This window comes from Epinephelus lanceolatus, chromosome 6 (genome assembly GCF_041903045.1).
Source record: "Epinephelus lanceolatus isolate andai-2023 chromosome 6, ASM4190304v1, whole genome shotgun sequence".
NCBI classification, from domain to species: domain Eukaryota; kingdom Metazoa; phylum Chordata; class Actinopteri; order Perciformes; family Serranidae; genus Epinephelus; species Epinephelus lanceolatus.
In genome coordinates, this window is record NC_135739.1 from 29,612,068 (window position 1) to 29,634,119 (window position 22,052).

Sequence of the window (22,052 nt, forward strand, 5' to 3'; positions counted from 1 at the left end):
AATTTACGATTGTGTGAATGAAGTAAGGGATTAAAAAGATAAGAGCAGGAATAGTAATTGCACGATGACTTAACAGATATTCTTGGCTTGCTTTCAGATGAGAGCGCTGTGTGCTTTTAGATGACTAGTTTGTAGAAGCTTGGCTACATGTCTGACACTGTCAGTTCAGCTAGAGATAAAACATGCCTGGCAAGATCCGGCACAACACAGGAGGCTAACTCCATATTCATTGTTCTATCTTAGTTGTCTCCATGAGTGTGCAATGTTTAAGTAACCAAATAGTGACCACAACGGAAACCCAACAGAGAAGTATTTATTGTGACATAAACAAGTGTAAACTTATTATCAATCCAAACAAAACTACTGCAAAACTAAGTGTAAAAAATACACATTCTTAGTATTGCAACAAAAATAGAGCTGTCACTTTTCATGATATGAGAAACTATATTAAAACCTCAGTATGATAACACTCAGCACAGACCGTAACAGCCCAGCCACTGCTTGAGGTAATGTGTGTGTTTGTATGTCTCACAGTCGACTTAACACGGGCAGTTTAATTTGGACACTGACCTCAATTATCAGGGTTTACTTCAGTCTGCACACAACACATTTAAGTTTGCGTGAATGGCTGTGCCCATAAAGGTGTGCATGTTTGTGTGTGAGAGAGATCATAAATGATGGTGGAGAGACGGTCCTTCTGCTAGTTGTTGTCCCGGCAGCTATCAGATGGGTGACTCATAGCAGATAGGATTTCATTAGCAGACATCAGACCTTCCACAGAATAGAGGAGCCATTGATTTTCACCATATCAGCAGGGAGAGAGGCAGAGGGGGAGAGAAAGGGGAGGCAGGGAGAGCATTGGAGGAAGAGGTACAGAGAGAAAAACTGCACATCAGTGAAACTAAAGCACACGACACAAAGCACCTGTCATAGTCCCACTGTAAGACACTGCTGAGGAGAACAGAGAGAAGCATCGACTGTACACTGTTTCAGTGATGAAAGATGCCTGCAAAAGATTTTTGATATTCTGTTAGCCTGTGAGTTCTTTTTTATGGCAATATCATTCAGCCAATTGTTAAGCTTCACCAGGGGCAGGATGGAGAGGGAGCCCTTAATTTCCTGGACGTTTCTCCTGAAAACTGTTGCTCTTATGGGGAGCACAGTTTGTAATCATTGCTGCTCTGCAGCTCCTGTGTTTTGGGTCTTTGACATTCACTATTACAGTTTGGCATAGCAATAATTGTTTCCACAGCCTGCATTTCTCAGAGGAGTTCCTCCACGTACGCCTTCAGACTGTTCCTGTAACCTATCATGATTCCAATTACTTTTATTTTTTGTGTGGTTGTATAATAATCAGACTTCAAGCACAATCATAAACAAAAGGAAATGGCTTGACTCAAACAGATTAATTTCTACTATGACGTGATTATTTGCCAGAGAGTATTGATAAAAGGAGTGATGGGAAAAATGTTGAATGTCAGTTGTAAGTGCAGCTTCAGGGTGACTTAGTAATGACAGTGCTTGTTTTTTTTTTTTTTAATCTCACCCCAGAGGGTAAACCTCCTCATAGTCATGCTGTGTCATGTGACATCAGAATGACTAAGGGGATCATATATTGCACCATGAATTAAGTGATGCCTTCTATTTTTATTTATTCATTTATTTATTTATTTGTCCTTTAATTTGTTGTATTGATGTCATCCAAGAGTCCAGGCTTTATTTTATTTTGTCAGACAGCTCACTTTATTATGCATTGTTCTGAAATCAGCATTGGAGAAGTGACAGACTTTAAAAAAGACAGAAACAGAGTCAAGAAAAGACAGATTGATATCACAGTGCTTCCACCCGTTTACAGAGCACTGTTAATTCACTGGTTGAAGGATTGCCAAAATAACCTGGAACCAACATATAGCCTATAAGCCAAAATTATTTGACACTTTTGTGCTTTGCCAGACGGTACAGGAGAAAGTAACAGTTGGAGAAGAGGGAGAAATGAATGGGAGAGGATGTGAACTGAGTTGAAGATGATTTGCAGTGTTTCTCATAACACCACAGATTTATCACTCCTGCCAACTGTAAAACATTTTCTCAGAGATTCAGTACCTCATTGACCTTATTGTTCAGGGGCTGAGTGAGATTCATGTTTGGTCATTTAGCATCATTTCCCAAAACCAATGAGCTAGGCAGACCCATGTGAATAGAGCGCAATTTGTCTTAATTAAAAAGGGAGATTGGTGGAAAAGGAAGTTACTCCCCTCACTTTACCACAATGTTAACCACTATCCATAGCTGGTTGGGGCGATGCAGGAATAAGACTGTCTTAATGTCTTATTTCTCATGGGTTATATGCCTTTCAACATCAGCAGATGTGTCATCTTTCAGGGTTGTTTGAGCCTGATTTGCATTCAAGACAAATAGAGGGCATTTGACAAACTTTTCTCCACCCATGCTGAAGGCTTTTTTTCCTCCCCAGAATCACACAGTTTCGTTTTGTCCTTTCTTTTCTCCCCTCTGGCAAGTCATGAGGTTTTTCTGCAAATAGTTTTATTTGCTAACATTTGGGAACTAAAATGGAGATTGTTGTCAGTAACATTTGTGTTCATGTCAAGTATTCCCCCCGGTGTTTGAAAGCAACATCAGCATCTCTTTAGCTTCTTTTTTCTTTTGCTTTATTACGTCCCTATAGGATTCAAAATTGTATTTACTGTGTTTGTATCCCGCACTTATTAAGCAGTCCCTGTTGCTCTCTGCGTAATATTCCGTTGAAACTGAACTGTGAGAGATGTTTACTTTATGTACCATCTCAAGTTTCTAATTTAAGTTTTCCCAAAGCAAACTAATCTTATAATCATCGCTGAAATTTAGTTCCTCAATAAAATATTTAGAATTCAATCTTTCAGCTTCATTTCATTGACCTAAAATTTAAACTATTCCAAAACATCAGCAATAAGAAAGGGTGTTTCATATTCTTTAATATGAATTTATTTATTTAATCACAGTGTGAGTCAGAGAGGGGAGCAGGATGTAATCCAGCAGTTTAACCCTTTACACTGTCTCATTGGAACACAGATCCAGCCCTGCATGTTGCAAGCTTGTATGCATCCATTTCTGTGTGCATTATTATTTGTGTGTCTGTGCATGCATGCAACTGCTTCAGGACTGCTGCTTGATATACAGTAGAGTCACACTGTCCTCCATTTTGCATGACTTAAGTGCAGCAGTTGTAGCAGGATTCTCCTGCAATGGCCCCTTTTGTTGTTTAAGAAGTACCAGCGTGTTACATAACATGCCGTCACTAAGAACAATGTCTTTTTTCAGTACCTTTTGCGCAGCTTACACAACATGTGTGCACATGGTTAGGAGCACATACTGACAAGTGCTGAACAAAAACATGTCCAACCTGAGATAAGAGAAACGTGCTGAGCAGGTTGTGCACATTCCTTAAGCTCCACAAAAAAAAAGAAATATATTTATTTAAACATTTGTATTCTTTCCTCACACTCTCTACTCACCTATTTTTGTTGCTTTTTACAAATTCATGCTCTCAAGCATTGCAGGAGAAGCATGGGAGAAGAAGAAAACAACAGCTCATGAGTCATAATTTAAAGTGATGCCTCTGCAAGGGCTGCACATGTTGTGTGACAGAGCCAGCAGGATGACCCATGTTCCTAGCTGGGGGTTCTGCACTGTAATTTACTATGTCAAGTCAAGATTATATCTTCGGGAGCTGACTGTATCTACCTACACCATGAGGGTTGGTAGATACAGTCTGTATGTGTAGTCTCAGTCAACCTGCAGGTTATATAAGATTTTCCCCAACACCAGATTGCTGGCCATTAGAGTGACACTGGAATTGATGGTGTGTTCCCTCAAAGTGGTTCCAGATCTTGTGGTTCATTGTGGTTTCTCCACATCCCTTCTCTTTTTCTGCTTCTCACCCTCTGTGTGTCATTCTCACTTTCACACCCCCTCCTTTCTTTTTAGAGACAAATGGCACTCCACCTTTTGATGATGTCAGTGGTTCTATATTTTAGGGCTGTTGAGTGTGAGACGATACAGTCAGAGGTTTTTAATAAGCCCTTGTCTTAATGAACCATTGACAGTAAGGACATTCCTTTGGCAACCAAAAAGCTGACCAAACCTATAATCTGGGTGTGAACAGGGGAGGGGTGGAGTCAGCGGTCTGCCTTAACCAGAATGAACTGAGATTAGATTTTCAGGAGGAAATAAGACAGATGTAATCCACAGGAATTTGGGCCAGTTTTTTTGGATCCTGTCTCAATGAGAAGAACAAGAGATGAGAGAACATTTATTGCTGACCTCATCCATTTGTACTTAAGGTTTGTCACTTCTGTGCCTCACAGTGCAGAGTTGACACTCAATTGTATTCTTCATTTTCTCATTCCCTCCACCCTTTTCTGTCCTCATTTTCATAATTGTTTTTTTTTTTTTCTACAAACGAAGTAATTTCCTGTGTTCCCCTGGGGCACATGGAAGGAGGACGTGACCAGGCTGCATCTGGTCTACTGATACATATCAACTTTCTGTCGAGCCTCATCTGGACAAGACCACACACACACACACACACACACACACACACACAGAGCCTGGTTGCACATTGTGTGCAGCACTGCTTACTGCTCATGTGGAAACTTTTCATTCTGGGCAGCCTCATAATCTGACTGGCAATCTACTGTATGTCTCTACTGCCTGTCTTGTTTCTTTTCTCTCTCACATCACATGTACACACACTCGCATGTCTCTCTCACTGGCAAACACACCATGTTCGTAGCCGAATCATGTAGCTGGCATCGTAACAGAGAGACGTCTGATTGGCCACAGGGAAAGCAGTGCCCGGAGGAGAAGTGATGCAGGAGTCTGTCCACATCCCGCGTGTCTCTCTCAGTTGTAGCTTCATCCATCTTGTTTTGTTTTAATCCTGCTGTTCTCTCCTTCTATTTCTCTTGGAGTGCATGGATTTTTTATTGAATTAACACAGACAAAGAGTCAACAGAGACAAAATGGATAAACATGTGGAGCATTTGAAAAGTTGCTGGTTTGAGGTAGTAGCAGCAGCCAGGTTTGCTGAGGATCTCTTTAGCATATGACATCTGCCATCCACACTTAAAGTCTTATTTAATTGGCAATGAGCAATTCAATATTCCAATTGCGTAAAATTTGAGGACTCACAATAGACTTACTGGTTCCATTCTATGAATTAATATCTATAAACGACAGCATCTGCAATTTGACAGCACCTTTTATAAGATACTCCTAACCTCAGTTTGTACTGCATGCTGTCTGTTACACATTTGTAGTGTCCAAGGTCAAGCCGAGAAAACCCCTGATGACATTGTTGGAGTTATTTTCGCAGACTTGACAAAGCTCCTTCAGAACCACAGGCTATGTTCACAGACTGAGCAGTACTCCTATGACTAGTAAACTGTCGCTATGTATAGATCAGAGTTTCCCCTTTAACTTAATTTAGAGCAGTGGTTCCCAACTATTCCAGCCTCAGGGTCCAGATTTCTCCTTAGTCATTAGTTCAAGGTCCAGGTAGTTTAATTCATAAAGTGTCATACTTGTGTTTGGCAATCTCGTTGAGCTAGTTTGTGGTCTCTGTCAAGTAGCTTTCCATTAGTCACTCACAGTGTGTCTCAAATCACATACTTCTGTCGGTTCCATGTAGTATACCATGTGCACTATGTACTTATTGGCGTAGTGCGTAAATTTTGACAGGGTAGTGTTGTCTCAAACCAAACACAGCCGTTGTGCACTTATCAGAAATGACGACCGCAAATTTCGACCTCTTCTTCTTTTAATGCCTAATTGTAACCGACCAGTGAAGCATTATCGCCACCATTTGCCTGCGAATTTTCACCCACTAAAATATCCATCGACTGTATTGTATTGTTGTTGTGCAGCTGTTACCTAGTTAGCAAACTAGCATTAGCATTCAAGTAATCTTTCGCGGTACCAAATCATTACAGACTGCTGAATTAACCCAATAAACATACTGCTGGCTTATATCCAACAACAGTATAGTGATGCTTAGTGCAAAAAAACACATGTATAACTTACATTTGCACAATGCTGTGACATTCATGGTCGCATAGTCCTCGGCTGCCATTTCCAGTTTGAAAAGTGGTCCCTCCCCTTCCGCTATGTAGCCAAGATAGTTCCACACTCAACTTCTTGACCGTTTTGAGTGTACCATCCGGGTACTCATAGTGCACTGCATTTTTCCATACTTCTCAGTGTGAACGCACTCAAAATATTAAATGTAAGTACAGAAGTACGCGATTTGAGACACAGCATCAGTCTACAGCAGGAAATGGCACTTCAAAATAAAAGCTCTGTGCCACAGATTCACTGTACTCAACCCACCCTTGGACCATGACCCACCAGTTGGGAACCACTGATATAGAGGACAGAACAGATGCATTGTGTTTGCATCTTTATATTTTAAGTCACATAACCAAATATGGCTGCAATCAAGGAATAATTGTAAACTCTTCCATCAGTTATTTTTTTAAATGTCGAAATCCAACAGCCCAAAACCAAATTTTCTTCAATTTCTCTTAAATTGGAAGCTGTTTTGTTTTAGATACATTACTCCAACCATTAATCAATGAGCCGACTAATTGGTTAATCAGTTAATCAGCAAATACTTCAATCACTACAGCAATCCAAACTGTCCATACAAAAAGTGAAAATTTGATGAGTGGGGCTTGAGGGAGTGAGTCCCTAGGGACTCTGAAGTGCTCAGTCTATCTGCTCTTTGCAGAGCACTGAAGCAGTGCTGACCTATGAGGAACTGCCACTCTGATGAATGGTCTTATCTTACAAACAGGACTTGTGGGAGGAGAGGCAGTTTATTAATTACTCTCTGCTTTACCATTACTTTTGTGTGCACACATGAAAGCAGGCAAACACATGGAGTTCAAGAAGAAAGGGAACAGAGGAAGGAGGAGACGGAAAGGACAGGGTAGGGAGCATAAAAATATGTAAGTGAAAGGGTTGTAAACTTAGTTGCATTGTGTTGTGTGAATTAGTAGCAGTATTTATGGTATTTATGAATAATTGGTTCATCCCTGTTTCACCAGTAAATGCCCAGCCCCGTTTTTTATAAGAGTTTATTGGATGGAATCAAAGCCATTTAACCTGATTGGTTACTTAGTGCATTGGCTGACAGAAAGGGGATTTGGCATTCAGAGGAGGTTCCATACAGGACATTGACAAGACAAATTCCCAGGATTATATCTACTAACACACGCACACTCTTAGAAACACACACACCTACTTTAGGGGACTTTAATGTAAAGCTGTTCTTGAGATCATAAAGGAAATGTTTAATGGGCAGAAGCATAGTTTCTGAAGCATAACGTTCCGATTCACTGTTGTAAAAGACAGGCTTGATTTTATGATGTCAAGTCTCCCCATAAAGTCTCAGTTTTACAATTTAAGCAATCAAGGTGGGCAAATAACACTCAACGTGCTGTTCCTAGATCCTAATCGTGTCTTGGACTGTTACTTTGGGCTGAAGCCTAGCTGATTCATTGATGCCAACCAACTGCTCTAAAACTGGCTTAATTCTGCCCATTCACACAGGTTTGCCTGGAACATCATGAACACTTTATGCCATCCAGCACAATGGCCCTGCAACAAATACTACCTTTGTAAGGCAGGGATTTAACATTTATGAGCTGCGGAGAGGGAATAATGCAGGGCTTTTGTGTCAGATTGCATTATAGCACCGGGCTGCATATTTTGTTAAGTACTTGTATGCACATAAAGGCATATTTAGTTTTTCCACATAGATACTGCAGTATCAAATCTTAAATAGAAGACAAAAACACTTACAAATACAGGCAAATTCAGAAAGATTATTAGCAATTAAGACCACATGTCCACATGCTTCAAGTCTCGGCTATCTCATTCCCAATTTTGGAATAGCGCATTGAACTTCTTAACAGTTATTGATCGAGGTGTCCTGAAATCGTCATGTATCGCTCAGTCATTTTATTTCCCTCAACAAAGTAACAAGACTTGTTTTTGTGAGTGTGTGTAGAGAGAGAGCATTTAATCAGGTTGATCCATTCACACATGAGATACAGGAGACCGGTTGATCCAGATCCTCTTCCTGTCTGAGGGATGAGGTCACATTGCATCTGAGATGTTGGTTAGCAGATTATTAATCAAAAATCATTTTAAAGCATAACGCCAGGGCCACACCGCTGCGCTGCGAATAGCCTCAAAGCGCCAAGAAGCGAATGTTAATGCCCATGTTAACCGATTGTGTCATCCGCGCAGCTCAGCGGCCGGCGCTGCAGCAATTGTTTCGGCGTCTGGTCTATTTTCTGCGCGAGCTGCGAGCGAATGTGTGAAGTCGGGCAGGAATATAGGCTATACATATTAGTCTGTGGTATCTAAACAGGGCGCGAGAGAGATGAACACACGCAGCTTTGGTCTACTTGATAAAAATTTAAGAAAAAAGTCAACGTACTTGACATTATTTAGAGCTCAGTGTTTGATGATATTTGATGATAATAAGGCTCCGTAAATGGCATTATATCTAGTATTGCTTGGTGTCCCCTGCTCTCCCCACTGTGTGTGCTTTGGTCTTTTTGCTTTCCTTTATGTGGCCACTGAGACACTCCACAGTTTTGTGACAAAACTCACCACAAGCTCTTTGTGTTTATCTTCTCCTTGTATTTTTGCTCCAGTAGTTGTGGGGCCTCAGAAAGGTCAGTTGGTCAGTTAAGCACAAGGAGAGTTTTTAATTTTGGTGACATTATAGCCTTTCCTCTTTTGCTTGTTACTAAGATGTCTTTATACATACAGCTAAGTCTGAAGAAAAGCATTAGCTCGAAACATCACTTGTGGATGTTCTAATAAATTGCACTCAAGGGAGCTATGGTGTGCAGGCCTTTTCTTATGTTATTTATTGCTCTCTTTAGCTTGTAGACCATCCACCCTCAGGACAAACTTGAAATTGTGTCCAACGCTTTGATACTGTAAGATATTAGAAACATTATGAGTGTGTGAACAGCTGCTAGGGGGCTTTGTTCATGTTTCTGTTGGTTAATCTTAATCTGCCCAGTCTGCTCTGTAAAATTGTAAAATTGATTCATCAGTGACTCATATGAAATGTGGGCTTGTGTTTGCTTCGTGTGTGTGTGTGTGTGTGTGTGTGGATAATGTTTTCTCACCACAGACCCTCCATCTTTCGCCCTCCTCCTTCTCCAGCTCCTTCTCAGCACAATGGAGAGTTCATACATCAGTGCAAACACAGATCTCCTGGTTTTAAAAAAAATAAAAACTAGCCATCCTCTCATCTATGAATCACACTTCATTGTACACCCACACTGTCTTTTGCCTTTTGGCTCATTTACTTTGAATCACTGCATTTGATATTTAAAAGGAGAAAAATCTCTGGACACTTAAGTCATTTATGTATTTAGCATGTTTACTTTCCAACAATCTTAGAATACATTCTGTGAATCAAATGATAGGCAGAAAAACTCCAAAACAAACGTACAACAAGATGCTTTTATATTAGTATTACCTTATTGTCCTTTTATGACTAAAATGCTAGCAAACTGTTGCTGACTCTAGTGAACAACAACGGCATGGACATCCTAGTTTTATCACCCTTTTTGACACTTGTGGCAAAAGAATATTAATCTGTTAATGTTTCTGTTAATGTCTTGGCTCTGGTTTGGTCTGTAAATTACAGAAACTGTCCTTTGCTCACCAGTTGTTTGACATTGTTGACCAGTTATTCCAGCTCTCCACCGTCCTGTGATAGGATGCTAGAATACATCTGGCTTGTTGTAACCCCTGGGCTGTGAGCAAATGTAAACAGTTTTGTATGAACTAGTATTTTGGGAGGTTTTATGAGAGTTGTTAAACCAGCAATTCAAAACGTTGTATTGAATGTGGCCAAAAGCAACATAGAGCTACATCTGGATTCTCAGTGAAATCAGCAGTATTGGCAACCCTTGCAGTCTTTTGAAAAACAAAGAAGTGGCTTGAAATAATGTGTCTCATTTCTACTGTTGTTATGCTGGTTCCTCTGCGCTGCTGTGCTGTAGTAGACAGATAATCCTGACAAGCATGCTTGTAGGATCGAAACATTGATCAGTAAACACAGATCACATGTCAATAAACACAGAGGGATCATGTTGATTAGTGACCAGGATTTTTTTTCATTTACTCACACAGATTTTCACAAACAATTTGTCTTTCTTCGACATTTTTTATCTTTTCATTTCATATTTGTACATATAGCACTTGTATTGTATAAAAATATTTGACATTAATTTGATTGACTTAGTTTGGTTTGCTGTTAGCACTCTGCAATATAAGTTGTTGGCAACAGTGTGCATCATTTTACCTTATTATACTGTACTTTCCTGTATGAAGCTGCCTAGTCTGTTCAGTGTAAAGTATATTGTGTACTTCATCTTAGAAAACCAGGAAACTTTGCATCAATATGTGATTGTAACTGAGCCAGAATGAAGCACTGAGAACTCATCTCCATGTCTATCTTAAGCCTCACTTAAATGAGAGGAGCGATAATAAAGGTCCTTGTAGTCATAGTCCTGAGCCAGAACACAAGCAGGGACCTTCAGGAGAAAGAGGAAATATTTAAATCGAATTCGTCTTTGAAGGTCGACAGACATATCAGGAAAACTTTTTTAAGTGCAAGTAGCGCTTCTGTCCACCTTCTCTGTGCACTGCAGTAATTGTAGCATCGTAGTTTTTTGTATCATGATAAACAACTTAATTTTTCTGCCTGTTACAGACGTTCCAGACTCAGGATGTTAAATTTTACATCAGACATAAGAAGGTTGCTGTAGTTTTGGAAATGGAATGTGTGCTTTCAGTCATTTCAGAAAGACAAGGCTGCAGTGGCCTGAAAGAAATTCAACAGAATGGAAGCCCAATGAAGTGCTTGTATAATATCTTGTGTAATATATTTGTAGATGTGTTACATAATTTAACATGTCTCTGAATTTCTAACACACAGCTATTTGATCACATCTCCTGCTGCTGAACTGCTGTTTACTGATGTTGCATCTGCAATGATGATTATAAAGCAGGGACAGACATGTGACAATGCGATGCCAAAAAAGGTGAACTTGTCACAATCCCCGTGGGCTGATGAATCCACTCGACCGGGAGGTGTCTTACATTTGTTATTTGCTGTCTAGCCAACAGCTTAAACGCCCGCCTAAACAGCCTTGAAAACCAGACGATATCACACCAGCTGACATCATATGTGGCCTCACTGTCCCAAAGGAGGCAAGAAAACATTTCTGCCAAATTATCTTTCGGAGGCTGATCTTCAGGTTGCTGTCGCACAGCCAACTAGCACCTTACCGGTAACCATCAACCATCAAGTGTTTTTCTATCCATTTCAGTGTGTTGGATTATGCAGGAGAGGGATGTGTATTTATTTAGTAAATGCAAATGTATCTCAAAATGCACAAAACCATTCATCTGTAACTTTGTTATGCCATTTTAAAACAGCATTATGCATCTCTATAAAAACTTGTATGGGAGTAGAACCATTATCATGAGGAATGAGCAATAGCAGGCCCATTTAGCGAGCACACAGCACGCTGGTGATAGAGGCCAATGTGCTCAAAGAGCATACATTTTGGGAAAAGACACCCAAATAAGACTGATGGCTTTACTTTTGCCCAGCGTCTCTGAAATGACTGCTGTAGCTGAACTGATTGTTGAACATCACTTCACACCTAAGCCAATGTGCCAGGTGACTGTGGCTATGAAATGCAGCATGCATAGAAAAGAGGATATTTTTCTCGCCTTGCTATTTCATCTTCCTATGGTAATGGGTTTCAGCTGGGCGGCTACAGATGACATTTCTGGGTACTGTCAGATTAATGTGGATGAAAGAAGAAGGGAGGATTTCTACTTTTTGTTTTTTCCCCTCAGTGGCGGCTGTGGTGATCTGTTTTGATAGGACGACATGACTGAAATAGCCGGGGACTCATCTCCAGGGGAGAGTCGGAGGCCTAGCAGGGGTTTTGACAACTGTACTCTGACAACACCCATACAGACACTTTTTTATGGAGACATTTGAAGGAGCTTGTGTTAACAAAAAAAAAAAAAAAAAAAAAGTGTTCCCAACCAACTATAGGCTGCCCTGAAGTTGTAGCCCAGATAGCGTGAAGTTTAGAAGCTTCAAACGACATTCAGTGTCTGTAAATGTAGAAAAGACGGCACTGAAATTGGCAAAACAATGAACTATGAGTGTTGTGAAAAGAGCTCGGAGCAATGATCTCTGCTGATTCTCAAGAGCTAAAAATCCCATTTATGATTTGCTAATGCTTTGAGTGATATGCTTATACTTACACAGCATGTATCTTTAACTGAATCTTGCAAACTAATAGTCACGCACTGAAAAGATAACTTCATTATGAGTCACATTATCTAGTAAGAAATAGTTCATTTGCTGTCTATATGTGACAGGCAGACTTTGTTGGGAATAATGGAAGTATCAGCCTGTGGCATGAGCAGGAGCGCTTTAAGTACCAGCTGGAGGTGGAGAGGGCACTTGGTTCCCATATCTGCCCCTCTGATCTATGGAAGTCTTGTGTCAATAAATGGACTGACTGGTGGAAAATACATCTTTACCCCGTGTCTTTGTGGTGAAAATCCATGTTAAAAGCCACTTTGTTGGCTCGGCAGCTGGGTCGTTTGCCACACAGTCCTTGGTGGATGCTATTTGGAGCCTGGGGATGGGAACCATGAGTGCTGGCTGTTTATAGAGACGGGAGTGAGGGAGGATGAGGGGAAGAGATGAAGAACAATGATGGGGGTGGAAGACAAGATGGACGGACATGTGCTGCAAATAATCTTACAGCCAATGCTGTAACATGTAGTCTGAAATAATTTGGGTATTGATGGACAATTCTGATATTCGAATAAGAGTTGAAGTCAAAATATGCACTGTTTCCAGCTGGGCTTGCTATCAGTTATTGTCATTGTTCATTGATTTGCCAGTTACTGTTACGATAAATTGATTAATCACTTGGTCTTTATCAAAAAATGGTGAAATATGCCAAACATATTCTGCCAGAGTACAAACTGACATACTTAAATTTCTTTTTCCCCCCACCAACCAGCAGTCAAAATACCCAGATTATTCAGTTTACTGTCATGGAAAATGCAGAAAACTAAAATTCACATTTAATTAGTTGTAGTTGTATTTTTTCTGCATTTTTGTTTTAAAAAAAGTCTTAATTAATCTGCTTTATATTATAGTCAGACAAAGCAAGCGCATCTATGATGGCCACTTTTACTTACTTTTACTTTCTATCATTTCATAGAGCAGATATTTATCAATTAATCAAATTCATAATTACAGATCAAGCGATAATAATCCACAGCATCATTAAATGCTTATGCTGATTTATCCGTCCATATAAAATAAGCAGAAATAAATGAAACCACACATAAAGAGTGGAATCAGAGCAAGTGCACAGATGGATGCATCATCACCATTCTGGCACACTCAAACATCTTTTGTTCATCTCTGCACTGCCAGAATGCTGCTATATAGTTTCTGGCCCTGACCCACTTTCCTTAGAGGTGGCTGACGTCACTGGATGAAATATCTCTTTTTGTTTTCAAAGGGTGCATCCGTGCAGCAAAATAGACGTGTACCATCTAAATCCTGTCCGTGTCTGTATGTGTCGCTTATACGTTGTTTCTGCAAGTGTTTCAGTTGATAGCTCACAGTGCAGCCACCTGGACAGTACAGTCGAGGCCTAATTTTAGCATCCACAGGCACAAACGCAAACTGACACTCTCTCTTTGTCTTTTCTCTGCCACACTGACACAGGCTGAAACACACAGTGAGGCTGAAGGTGATGGCTGTCGATGGCCATTTCTGGAGGTTTTCTTATGCTATGTCGTCTCTAGCTTTTGTTTGTGCTGCCAGGTAATGAGACAAGGGGGACATTTCCATAGACAGCGCCTCGCCTCTCTGCCTACTCTGTCAGAAAGGCAGAAAGGTTGGAAAAGTGGTGCCTTAAATCCTGAGACTATCAGGGAAAATGTAGGTGGGGAAAACTGACTAAATGACTTCTTCCTTCCTGTGCCAGTAGAGATATGATGTGACCAACAGTGGGAGACTCTGTGCCCTGCCTTGTTTGAGTTACATTCTATGACACTGTGTTTGTGTCTATGAGATTAGTTGACATCTCTCTGCATAAATGAAATATTAAAATGTTGCTTCATATTCATATCTTCACTCTCTTCTGCTCTGTCTTTCTGTAACATACATGTGTTGAGCTTTTCTCTCCTCACCTGCCTCCCCCTCCTGCCTCTCGGGGCCAGGAGGAGAGATGAGTCACTCCAACAAAAAAGCCTTTTAAACCTCTAGTTTGCAATATGCCTGTCTGTCTCTCCATTTGTCTACTGTGTTTCAGTCTGCCTGTCTTAGTGCTTGCCGTTTCCTTGTTTCCTCCAGCCTGTCTGTCTGCAGGTTTCTTTTCTGTCTGCTTGTTTAGGGGCCCGCCAGCCTTCGTCCTGTTCTACTAATTACTTGTCTCCTTGTCTGCCTGCCTGTCAGTGGATCCACATGCTTCTCCTCGTGCTTAGTCAACAGCTTGACTCAATACCCAGAACAACCCAGCGCACCACTTTGACACTTTAATTCTGTCATGCCGTTCTCCTACCTGAGCATGCTCTGACATGCATACTACATAGGGTTATAAACACCAACATGTTTTACACTTTTAGGGTGAAATATAAATGATACAAGCACTGAATTAGATTTGGAAAATGTGATCAGCTTCTGAAGATATTGAAGCAACAAATGAGAGTTTAAGAAGATAATTGAATACTTTTATATCTAAACACGTATACGAAAGCCATATGATTTTATTTTTTTTTTTTTTACCAAAATGGGTATGTGATTTGCATTTTTGTACATACAGTCAGGCCCATAATTATTTGGACAATGATACAGTTGTTATCATTTTGGCTCTGTACACCACCACAATGGGTTTTAAATGAAACAATGAATACCTGCTTAAAGTGCAGACTCTCAGCTTTCATTTAATGCTTTTTTCAAAAATGTAGTATGAATCATGTAGGAATGACAACCATTTCTTCACACAGTCCCCCAACTTTAAGGGCTCATAAGTATTTGGACAAACTAACATAATCATCAATTAAACAGTCAGTTTTAATACTTGGTTGCAAATCCTTTACAGTCAACGACTGCCTCAAGTGTTGGACACATAGGCATCACCAGATGCTGGGTTTCTTCCCTGGTGATGCTCTGTCAGCCCTTTACTGCAGCCGTCTGCACTTCCTGCTTGTGTTTTGGGTGTTTTGCCCTCAGTTTTGGCTTCAGCAAGAGAAACGCATGCTCAATTGGATTCAGGTCAGATGATATGACTTGGCCATTGCAGAACATTCCACTTCTTTGCCTTAAAAATGTCTTCAACCAAATGCTTCAAAACTCATTAGACGATGCTTCACAGTGCAGTTGGATATTGACCTGAAGCATACTGCAAAAGCAACCAAAGACATTTTTAAGGCAAAGAAATGGAATGTTCTGCAATGGTCAAGTCATATCATCTGACCTGAATCCAATTGAGCGTGCGTTTCTCTTGCTGAAGCCAAAACTGAGGGCAAAACACCCAAAACACCCAAAACACAAGCAGGAAGTGCAGACGGCTGCAGTAAAGGGCTGACAGAGCATCACCAGGGAAGAAACCCAGCATCTGGTGATGCCTATGTGTCCAACACTTCAGGCAGTCATTGACTGTAAAGGATTTGCAACCAAGTATTAAAACTGACTGTTTAATTGATGATTATGTTAGTTTGTCCAAATACTTATGAGCCCTTAAAGTTGGGGGACTGTGTGAAGAAATGGTTGTCATTCCTACACGGTTCATACTACATTTTTGAAAAAAGCCTTAAATGAAAGCTGAGAGTCTGCACTTTAAGCAGGTATTCATTGTTTCATTTAAAACCCATTGTGGTGGTGTACAGAGCCAAAATGATGACAACTGTATCATTGTCCAAATAATTATGGACCTGACTGTATGTACCCAGACTATGATGTCCCTTACAGTTTGCGGATTTGCATTTTCTGGGATAGCGAAAGCATGACCCACCCTACTCTTCTTTCTTCTGCCTCTGATTAGCTTACCCTGACATTCCTACCCTAACCTTAACCAGTCTTTTTACCTAAACCTAACCAACCCAACCAACAAATACAACAAGTACTGGCCATTTAGAGGGAGAGTAGGGTAGGTCATGCCATCGCTATCCTAGGAAATACAAATTCACTTCCAGTTTAACTCTCTGACTCTGTGGCTAATGTAGCTTAGGCTAATGTACCAGAAACTCCTGGCAGAAGCAGACATATGCAAACCCACAGGAAATCACAATCATAGATAACTATAGTGCACATACTCAATTACATCGTTTAGTTGTAGACTGATTTAAAGCAATATTTACTTATGGTACTCCAATAGGAAAACAACCTACAGTTGATTGATTGGACAGATTCACTGGGCATTGGACAGCAGGAAGTTTCCTCCTAAATCAAATCCATAAATGTGATTGCAGTGTTGGATTTTATTGTGTGTTTCTTTCACCAAAATAACCAACTGCTGCTTTTTTTATCAGTGTATTTTTAAGGGCCGAATTAACCACCAAACACATAGTGGCATGCCACCATATAGCAACACTAACTGTCTTATTTGGATTGTCTGCCTGACATTATTTCCAATATATGCTTGCCCATAAGTAGTAATATTTTAAGTATTTTCTATATTTAGAATGGAGGAGTGCTGTCTAAGTTGACTTTCTAAGGCTTAAAATTAGCCGATGTGCATATGCACTCGATTCAACAAAGGGAGAAAGGTATAATTGCTGTGTTTCAAGATGGTCCTTTTCATTAAAGGCAGTGTTAATGCCAACCTCTTCCTGTAGGTTGAAGGGTGGACCTCACAGTTAAAATAATAACACACTCTTTGCTGCTCTGGGTGTAGTTCCTCCTGTTGTGAGTTTGCTTTCACTTCTTGGATCCTCTCTAAAGTTAGCTTCCCACTCCTCCAAAATTATCCCCTCATTCTAAACTCTTTTCAGAGACCAAATAAACATTATTTTGAAAAAAAAAAGTCCTCAGAAATTACTGTTAAGTCCTATAAAATAATAGTCTTTGTGTTTTTTTTTGTAGGTGCTTCCCAGAGCTAAATGTTTGAATGTCAGTGTGCTGTTGCTCATCAGTTGTCATGTAGTGTTTTTTTTAGGTTTGGCAGTGTCCTGTCCTGTTTGGCTTTATGTCCTTTGGCTTTTCCTAGAATTACATTACTGTGTCTTGAGATGAGACCACTAATTACGTTAGCACTTGTGCTAGCATCCCTCTGAACGGAAGCCATTAAGTCATTAAACAGTGTGTACCGCACGCTCTGTTATTTCCTTCTCCGCTTAATTAACCCCTGCCATACACATTCATGTATTCTTTCACATCAACATCAACCAATCACATTTAGGTCCTGCTTTACTTTGGACATGGGATAATAATTTATTGCATTATTTTCAAAGTACGCTGGTGGGTTGAATCATTTGTGAAAACGAGAGAGATTAAAATATTAAGCCTTAGAATGATCTGAAGAATTCAGGTTACATTTTTCTGGTTATTTATAAATTGTATCATTAGTGTGAGTTTTTCCCAACTCCAAATAGCCAAATAGAGGAATAAAAATCTGTAGACAATAGACTTTTTAAAAGAGCAGCAAACAGATACGCCATAAGGCAAGTCAGTAGGATGTCTGTTGTCTGTATTCTGCTCCTATGCCTCTTTTTTGCATAATTTTTGGCAGTCTGCCAGCTGTTTTTGTTCTTCTAATTTTCTCATAAGTATATTCAACAATAAAATGAAAGGAAAATATCGATAAACAAAGACAGTGGGGGGAAGGGTAAAGACAATTACAATGAAATAAAGTGTAATGATAATGCAGATTTTAATCCCATGTTGTGCAGAATATAGACTTTGTGTAGCCATGGTCCTACTGCAGTGTGCACACTGTCACCTCGGAACAAACCACTCTTTCATTAGTTCAGCTGTAAACCTGTCAGCTCTAGCTTGGGGGCAATACTGGATTTATAGGAGAGGGAAACAGACCTAAGGAAAAAAGAAGAGAGGCCAATAGAGGGGCAAGAAATATAGAGAAATATTTACTGAAGACATCAACTTAAGCCTGAAACAAGATGTCAGCATAAAGAAATGTGCTTCTGACAAATTGGATTAAACGCAGCCTGCTGAAATGGAAGCACATTTTAAAAACAGACAGCTCTCGGAATCTTAAAAATGCGTTCAATTTGGTTTGCCTCGATGGTCCCTAGGGTAAAAATGAAGGTGCTGCTATGATGCAAGGAGAAAACTAGGCCTCATGCAGAATCTAAACTTGCCACGACAGGAAAAAGATGTTTCTTATGAATGATGTCAGGCACAAAATAAATGAATAAACTTTAAAAAAAAATGAAGCAGCTGTTGAGATAATTGACTTAGCAATGTCAAAAAGAATCTATAGAAGCTGTCACTGAAATGTCGAAATTTTATGGCTTTGCAGAACAGCTGTTGAAGGACCAATTAAAGCTCCCTCCCTCTATTAAGCTTCAGAGTGAGAGGGCACACTGCGTCCTCATCCTGAGACCTCTGACAGATGCCTCGCCAAGATCAGTAAAAGTGAAACTGTCAAGCCACAGACTGAAAGAAGAAATCTGTGGTCTGGCTTTACAGAAATGAAACCTTCACTACTTTGGGGATAAAACCTGATCTCAGTTATGGGGAGGAGGTGTCTGTATGTAAGCACGAGTGTGCAAATTTTCTTTGTGCAGTAGCAGTAAAATACAGCAGAATGTCCAAACAACACATACGTACTCACAAGCACCCACACAGACAGTATGATAGTTTTTGCACTCTCCCTACAAAAATATTGTTCTTTAAAAGATACTGAAAAAAGTATTGCACTTAGTCATTATTTGCCTCGTTCATTTCCCAATTTATGATTGATTTGGAACTGTCCAACTTGTGAGATATGTTGCACGTCTCACATGTTTATGATCTATTTACCCTCCGTCTGAGAAATGACTGGTAGCTTTTATAGAGACAGGTGCTGCTTCCTTATATTTGATCACCTATAGTGTCAAGAATATTCATCAAGCTCTGTTTCCTGATATGAGTGCATGTCAACATATGGGGCTCTAGTTTCGCAGACCGGGCGAGGTGGGGGCGCAGCGCACCTGCGCTTTGCCAACTGGGTGTGGCCAGACGGATTTTGTAAGTTTGGCACACCGTGCGCCTGCTGCAGCTACTCCTCTTTCCCACCTCCGTCCCTCCTACCTGTGCAAGTCGGAAAGAGGTAGGAGAGAAGGCGTGGAGTGGGTTTTACACACATCACACCAATCAAATGAGCCCCTCTCCTCGCCCTTAAATGCGCCGCGCGAAGGCGTAATGACAGTCTCAATTCGCCATTGCAGAAGAGAGCAGCAGCTCAGACAGCCAAACTTCTCCCAGGAGGAAACTGATGTTTTGGTCCGGGAGGTCCAAGCTTGCAGTGTCCGAATATACAGAACTGCGAGCAGACCTCCACGGGCTGATGATGCAAAGGTAGCCTGGGAGGAGGTCACCACAATTGTAAATCAATGTTGTGTTTCTCTCATGCGTGCACGCTCTCTCTTTCTCTCTCGCAGTCTCACTCTGTTTCTTTTCTTTTGACTTTTCTAAGATGACAGATGCTGAATATATACTCCCTATCTGATGCTGTGGCTGTTTGTGGTTGGCTGAGAGGGGTGTGAACTCATTAGTTTGCAACTGTGTTAATCAAATCAGGTTGGGTTTCCATTACGCGTGCCAAACGTGCCAAACAGTGCCAATCCCCTTTGATCTGACATCAGATGTGATGGGACAGTCAATATAGAGATACATTTATGTGCTGATTGCAGATAGTTGCATAGAATAGTGGTTTTTTGGGTATTTATTGCATTGTTAATGTGCCTGATATTCTGGAAACCTGCCTGTGAGGTTGTGGTGACGTGTGTGCGCTGTCCGCCGGTCAGCCAAACTTCGGCTAACACCGGCTGCGCTCCGCCTGCACTGACAGTAGACCTGGTTTCAGCTGGCAAGCTTTTAGCGCACCTTTGGCGAAGCCTTTTGGCACGAAACTGTCACTGCACCAAGCTGGATCCATTGACACCTCCCCCTGCTGCGCCGCCACACCCATCTCAGTGCACCTCGGTCTGCCAAACTACCAAACTGAGCACGCCTCGGGTTGCACTGCTCGAAACTAGCTCTGCACAGGGTTCGCCACCCTGCACTGCGCCGGGAAACTAGAGCCCATGCTCTCAAAACGTCTGCAGGAACGTGTGTGCCTACCTTTTATGTATTTAGGGATAAGCCTTTGTATTTGTGAATGTGCCATCATGCTGTACATATTTATGTGTGTGCATTTCCTCTGAAGGTGGCTATTTACTTGAGCTGTGACAATGTCTGTTCACAGGATACAAGGTGGAATATGTTAGCAAGATCAATGAGAGGGTACGTCTCAGTGCGACTCCTCATGGCCTGCAGGTCTTTCTGGATCGATTTCCCATTTTGGCTGCAGCCTTGCTGATGCAAAGATTAGCGTAGTAAGGAAATTGCATGAAATTTAGGAAATGATGACATTTGTCTTTAATTCATGAATGAAGTCACTGGTGTTGAATATTGAGCACCAGACAGACACAGATCAAGAACAGGATCATGATACTGTGTGTGTGTGTGTGTGTGTGTGTGTGTGTGTGTGTGTGTGTGTGTTGGGGGGTAGTGAGAGGTAGCATCAGGTTCCTGCTTCGAGGCTCAGTGTATACTTGCATATGGTATGAGGAAGAGATAGGTTGGTCATGAGCTGATGTGATGAAAGAATGAGAGTGAAGGAATTACCAGTAAAGAAATGGAGGGGGACAACTGGGCTTTCATCTGGGGTAAGAACAAGCCAAGAGCATGTGAGATCTGTTTGTTTGGCATAATTGTAGAGAAAAATTAAATTAAATTTGATCAAATTAATCATACTAAATTTGTTTTGGAACTGGAATAAACTAGAGATGGATTGTGATTTGACTTTCTTCAAGTTTCCCTTGCTCAATACAATGGAGTTGATTGTTGCTTCAGTCTAGTGTTGTCCTGATAGTGTAGTGAAGCTTGAGTTGTTGTTGAAAAAGATTTTGTGAAAAACTAGAAAACAAACCATGTCTTCAAATCTGTAGTGAAAACTACATTTTTCATTTTGTTGAGCAGAGAAAATTAAGCTCAAACTCTGAAATGGGAGGTTGTGGTGTTCCATGTGTGGACGGACTACTTCTCTTTTCATTGGAAGCAGCTTTTATCACGCACCCACCTGGGGTTGGATGTGCATACCGTCCATTTTCTTTACAGCAGAAAATTTAGTGTTTGTTTCAAGGTCCCGATTTTGCATTTAAGGCTTTTTTCCCCCTGAAAAGTTACCGAAACTTTTCTCAAGGCCAGAACACACTGTCAGACTTGTTGCTTAATGATAGCGCTGCTGAGTGGCTCCATTAGAGCAGCTGTCGATCATTTGCCTTGGTCTAAACCACACCGTCGTGTTTACAGTAGATGTGGTGGGTCAGTTGCTGACTCAGGCGAGTCAGCACATAAGGGATCTCCCCTGCTTTCTGTAGCATTATGGATTGAAGTTTTGTATATGATCAGCTGTCTGACCAAACAACAGGTTCCTCTGTGCTACACTGCTCTCCATAGCGATTCTTGTTAAATTCTTGGCGCATTGATTTCTCACTGCTAATGATTTTTCCATTCCAAAAAAGATGCCTTGAGGATTGCAAGGCTGTCTGTCCATCTGGGATGACCATGAACACAATTTTAGTTTTAAAAGCAAGTGTTTACCTTCACAGGGATGCAGCCAGTCACTCAATAATACATAAAAACACTGTCTTTAATCTCCTGGATGACAGATGCAGCACAGCTGACCCCA

The 22,052-nt window shown here is 40.8% G+C and overlaps 1 protein-coding gene across 13 annotated transcripts in view; it reads left to right on the forward strand.

Annotated features, from left to right (window-relative positions):
• The window catches only part of sgip1a (SH3GL interacting endocytic adaptor 1a), an 89,556-nt gene that overhangs the window by 30,959 nt on the left and 36,545 nt on the right, over nucleotides 1-22,052 (forward strand). The window contains exon 1 of one of the 13 annotated variants that reach the window (XM_078168943.1): nucleotides 20,979-21,027. The exons of 11 other annotated variants lie outside the window; for them this stretch is intronic. In XM_078168943.1, the coding sequence (XP_078025069.1) occupies nucleotides 20,997-21,027 (31 nt within the window). In that variant the 5' untranslated portion in view covers nucleotides 20,979-20,996. Of the gene's footprint in view, nucleotides 1-20,978; nucleotides 21,028-22,052 lie in introns of those variants that run through there. One more of the 13 variants, XM_078168946.1, reaches the window with a different exon arrangement.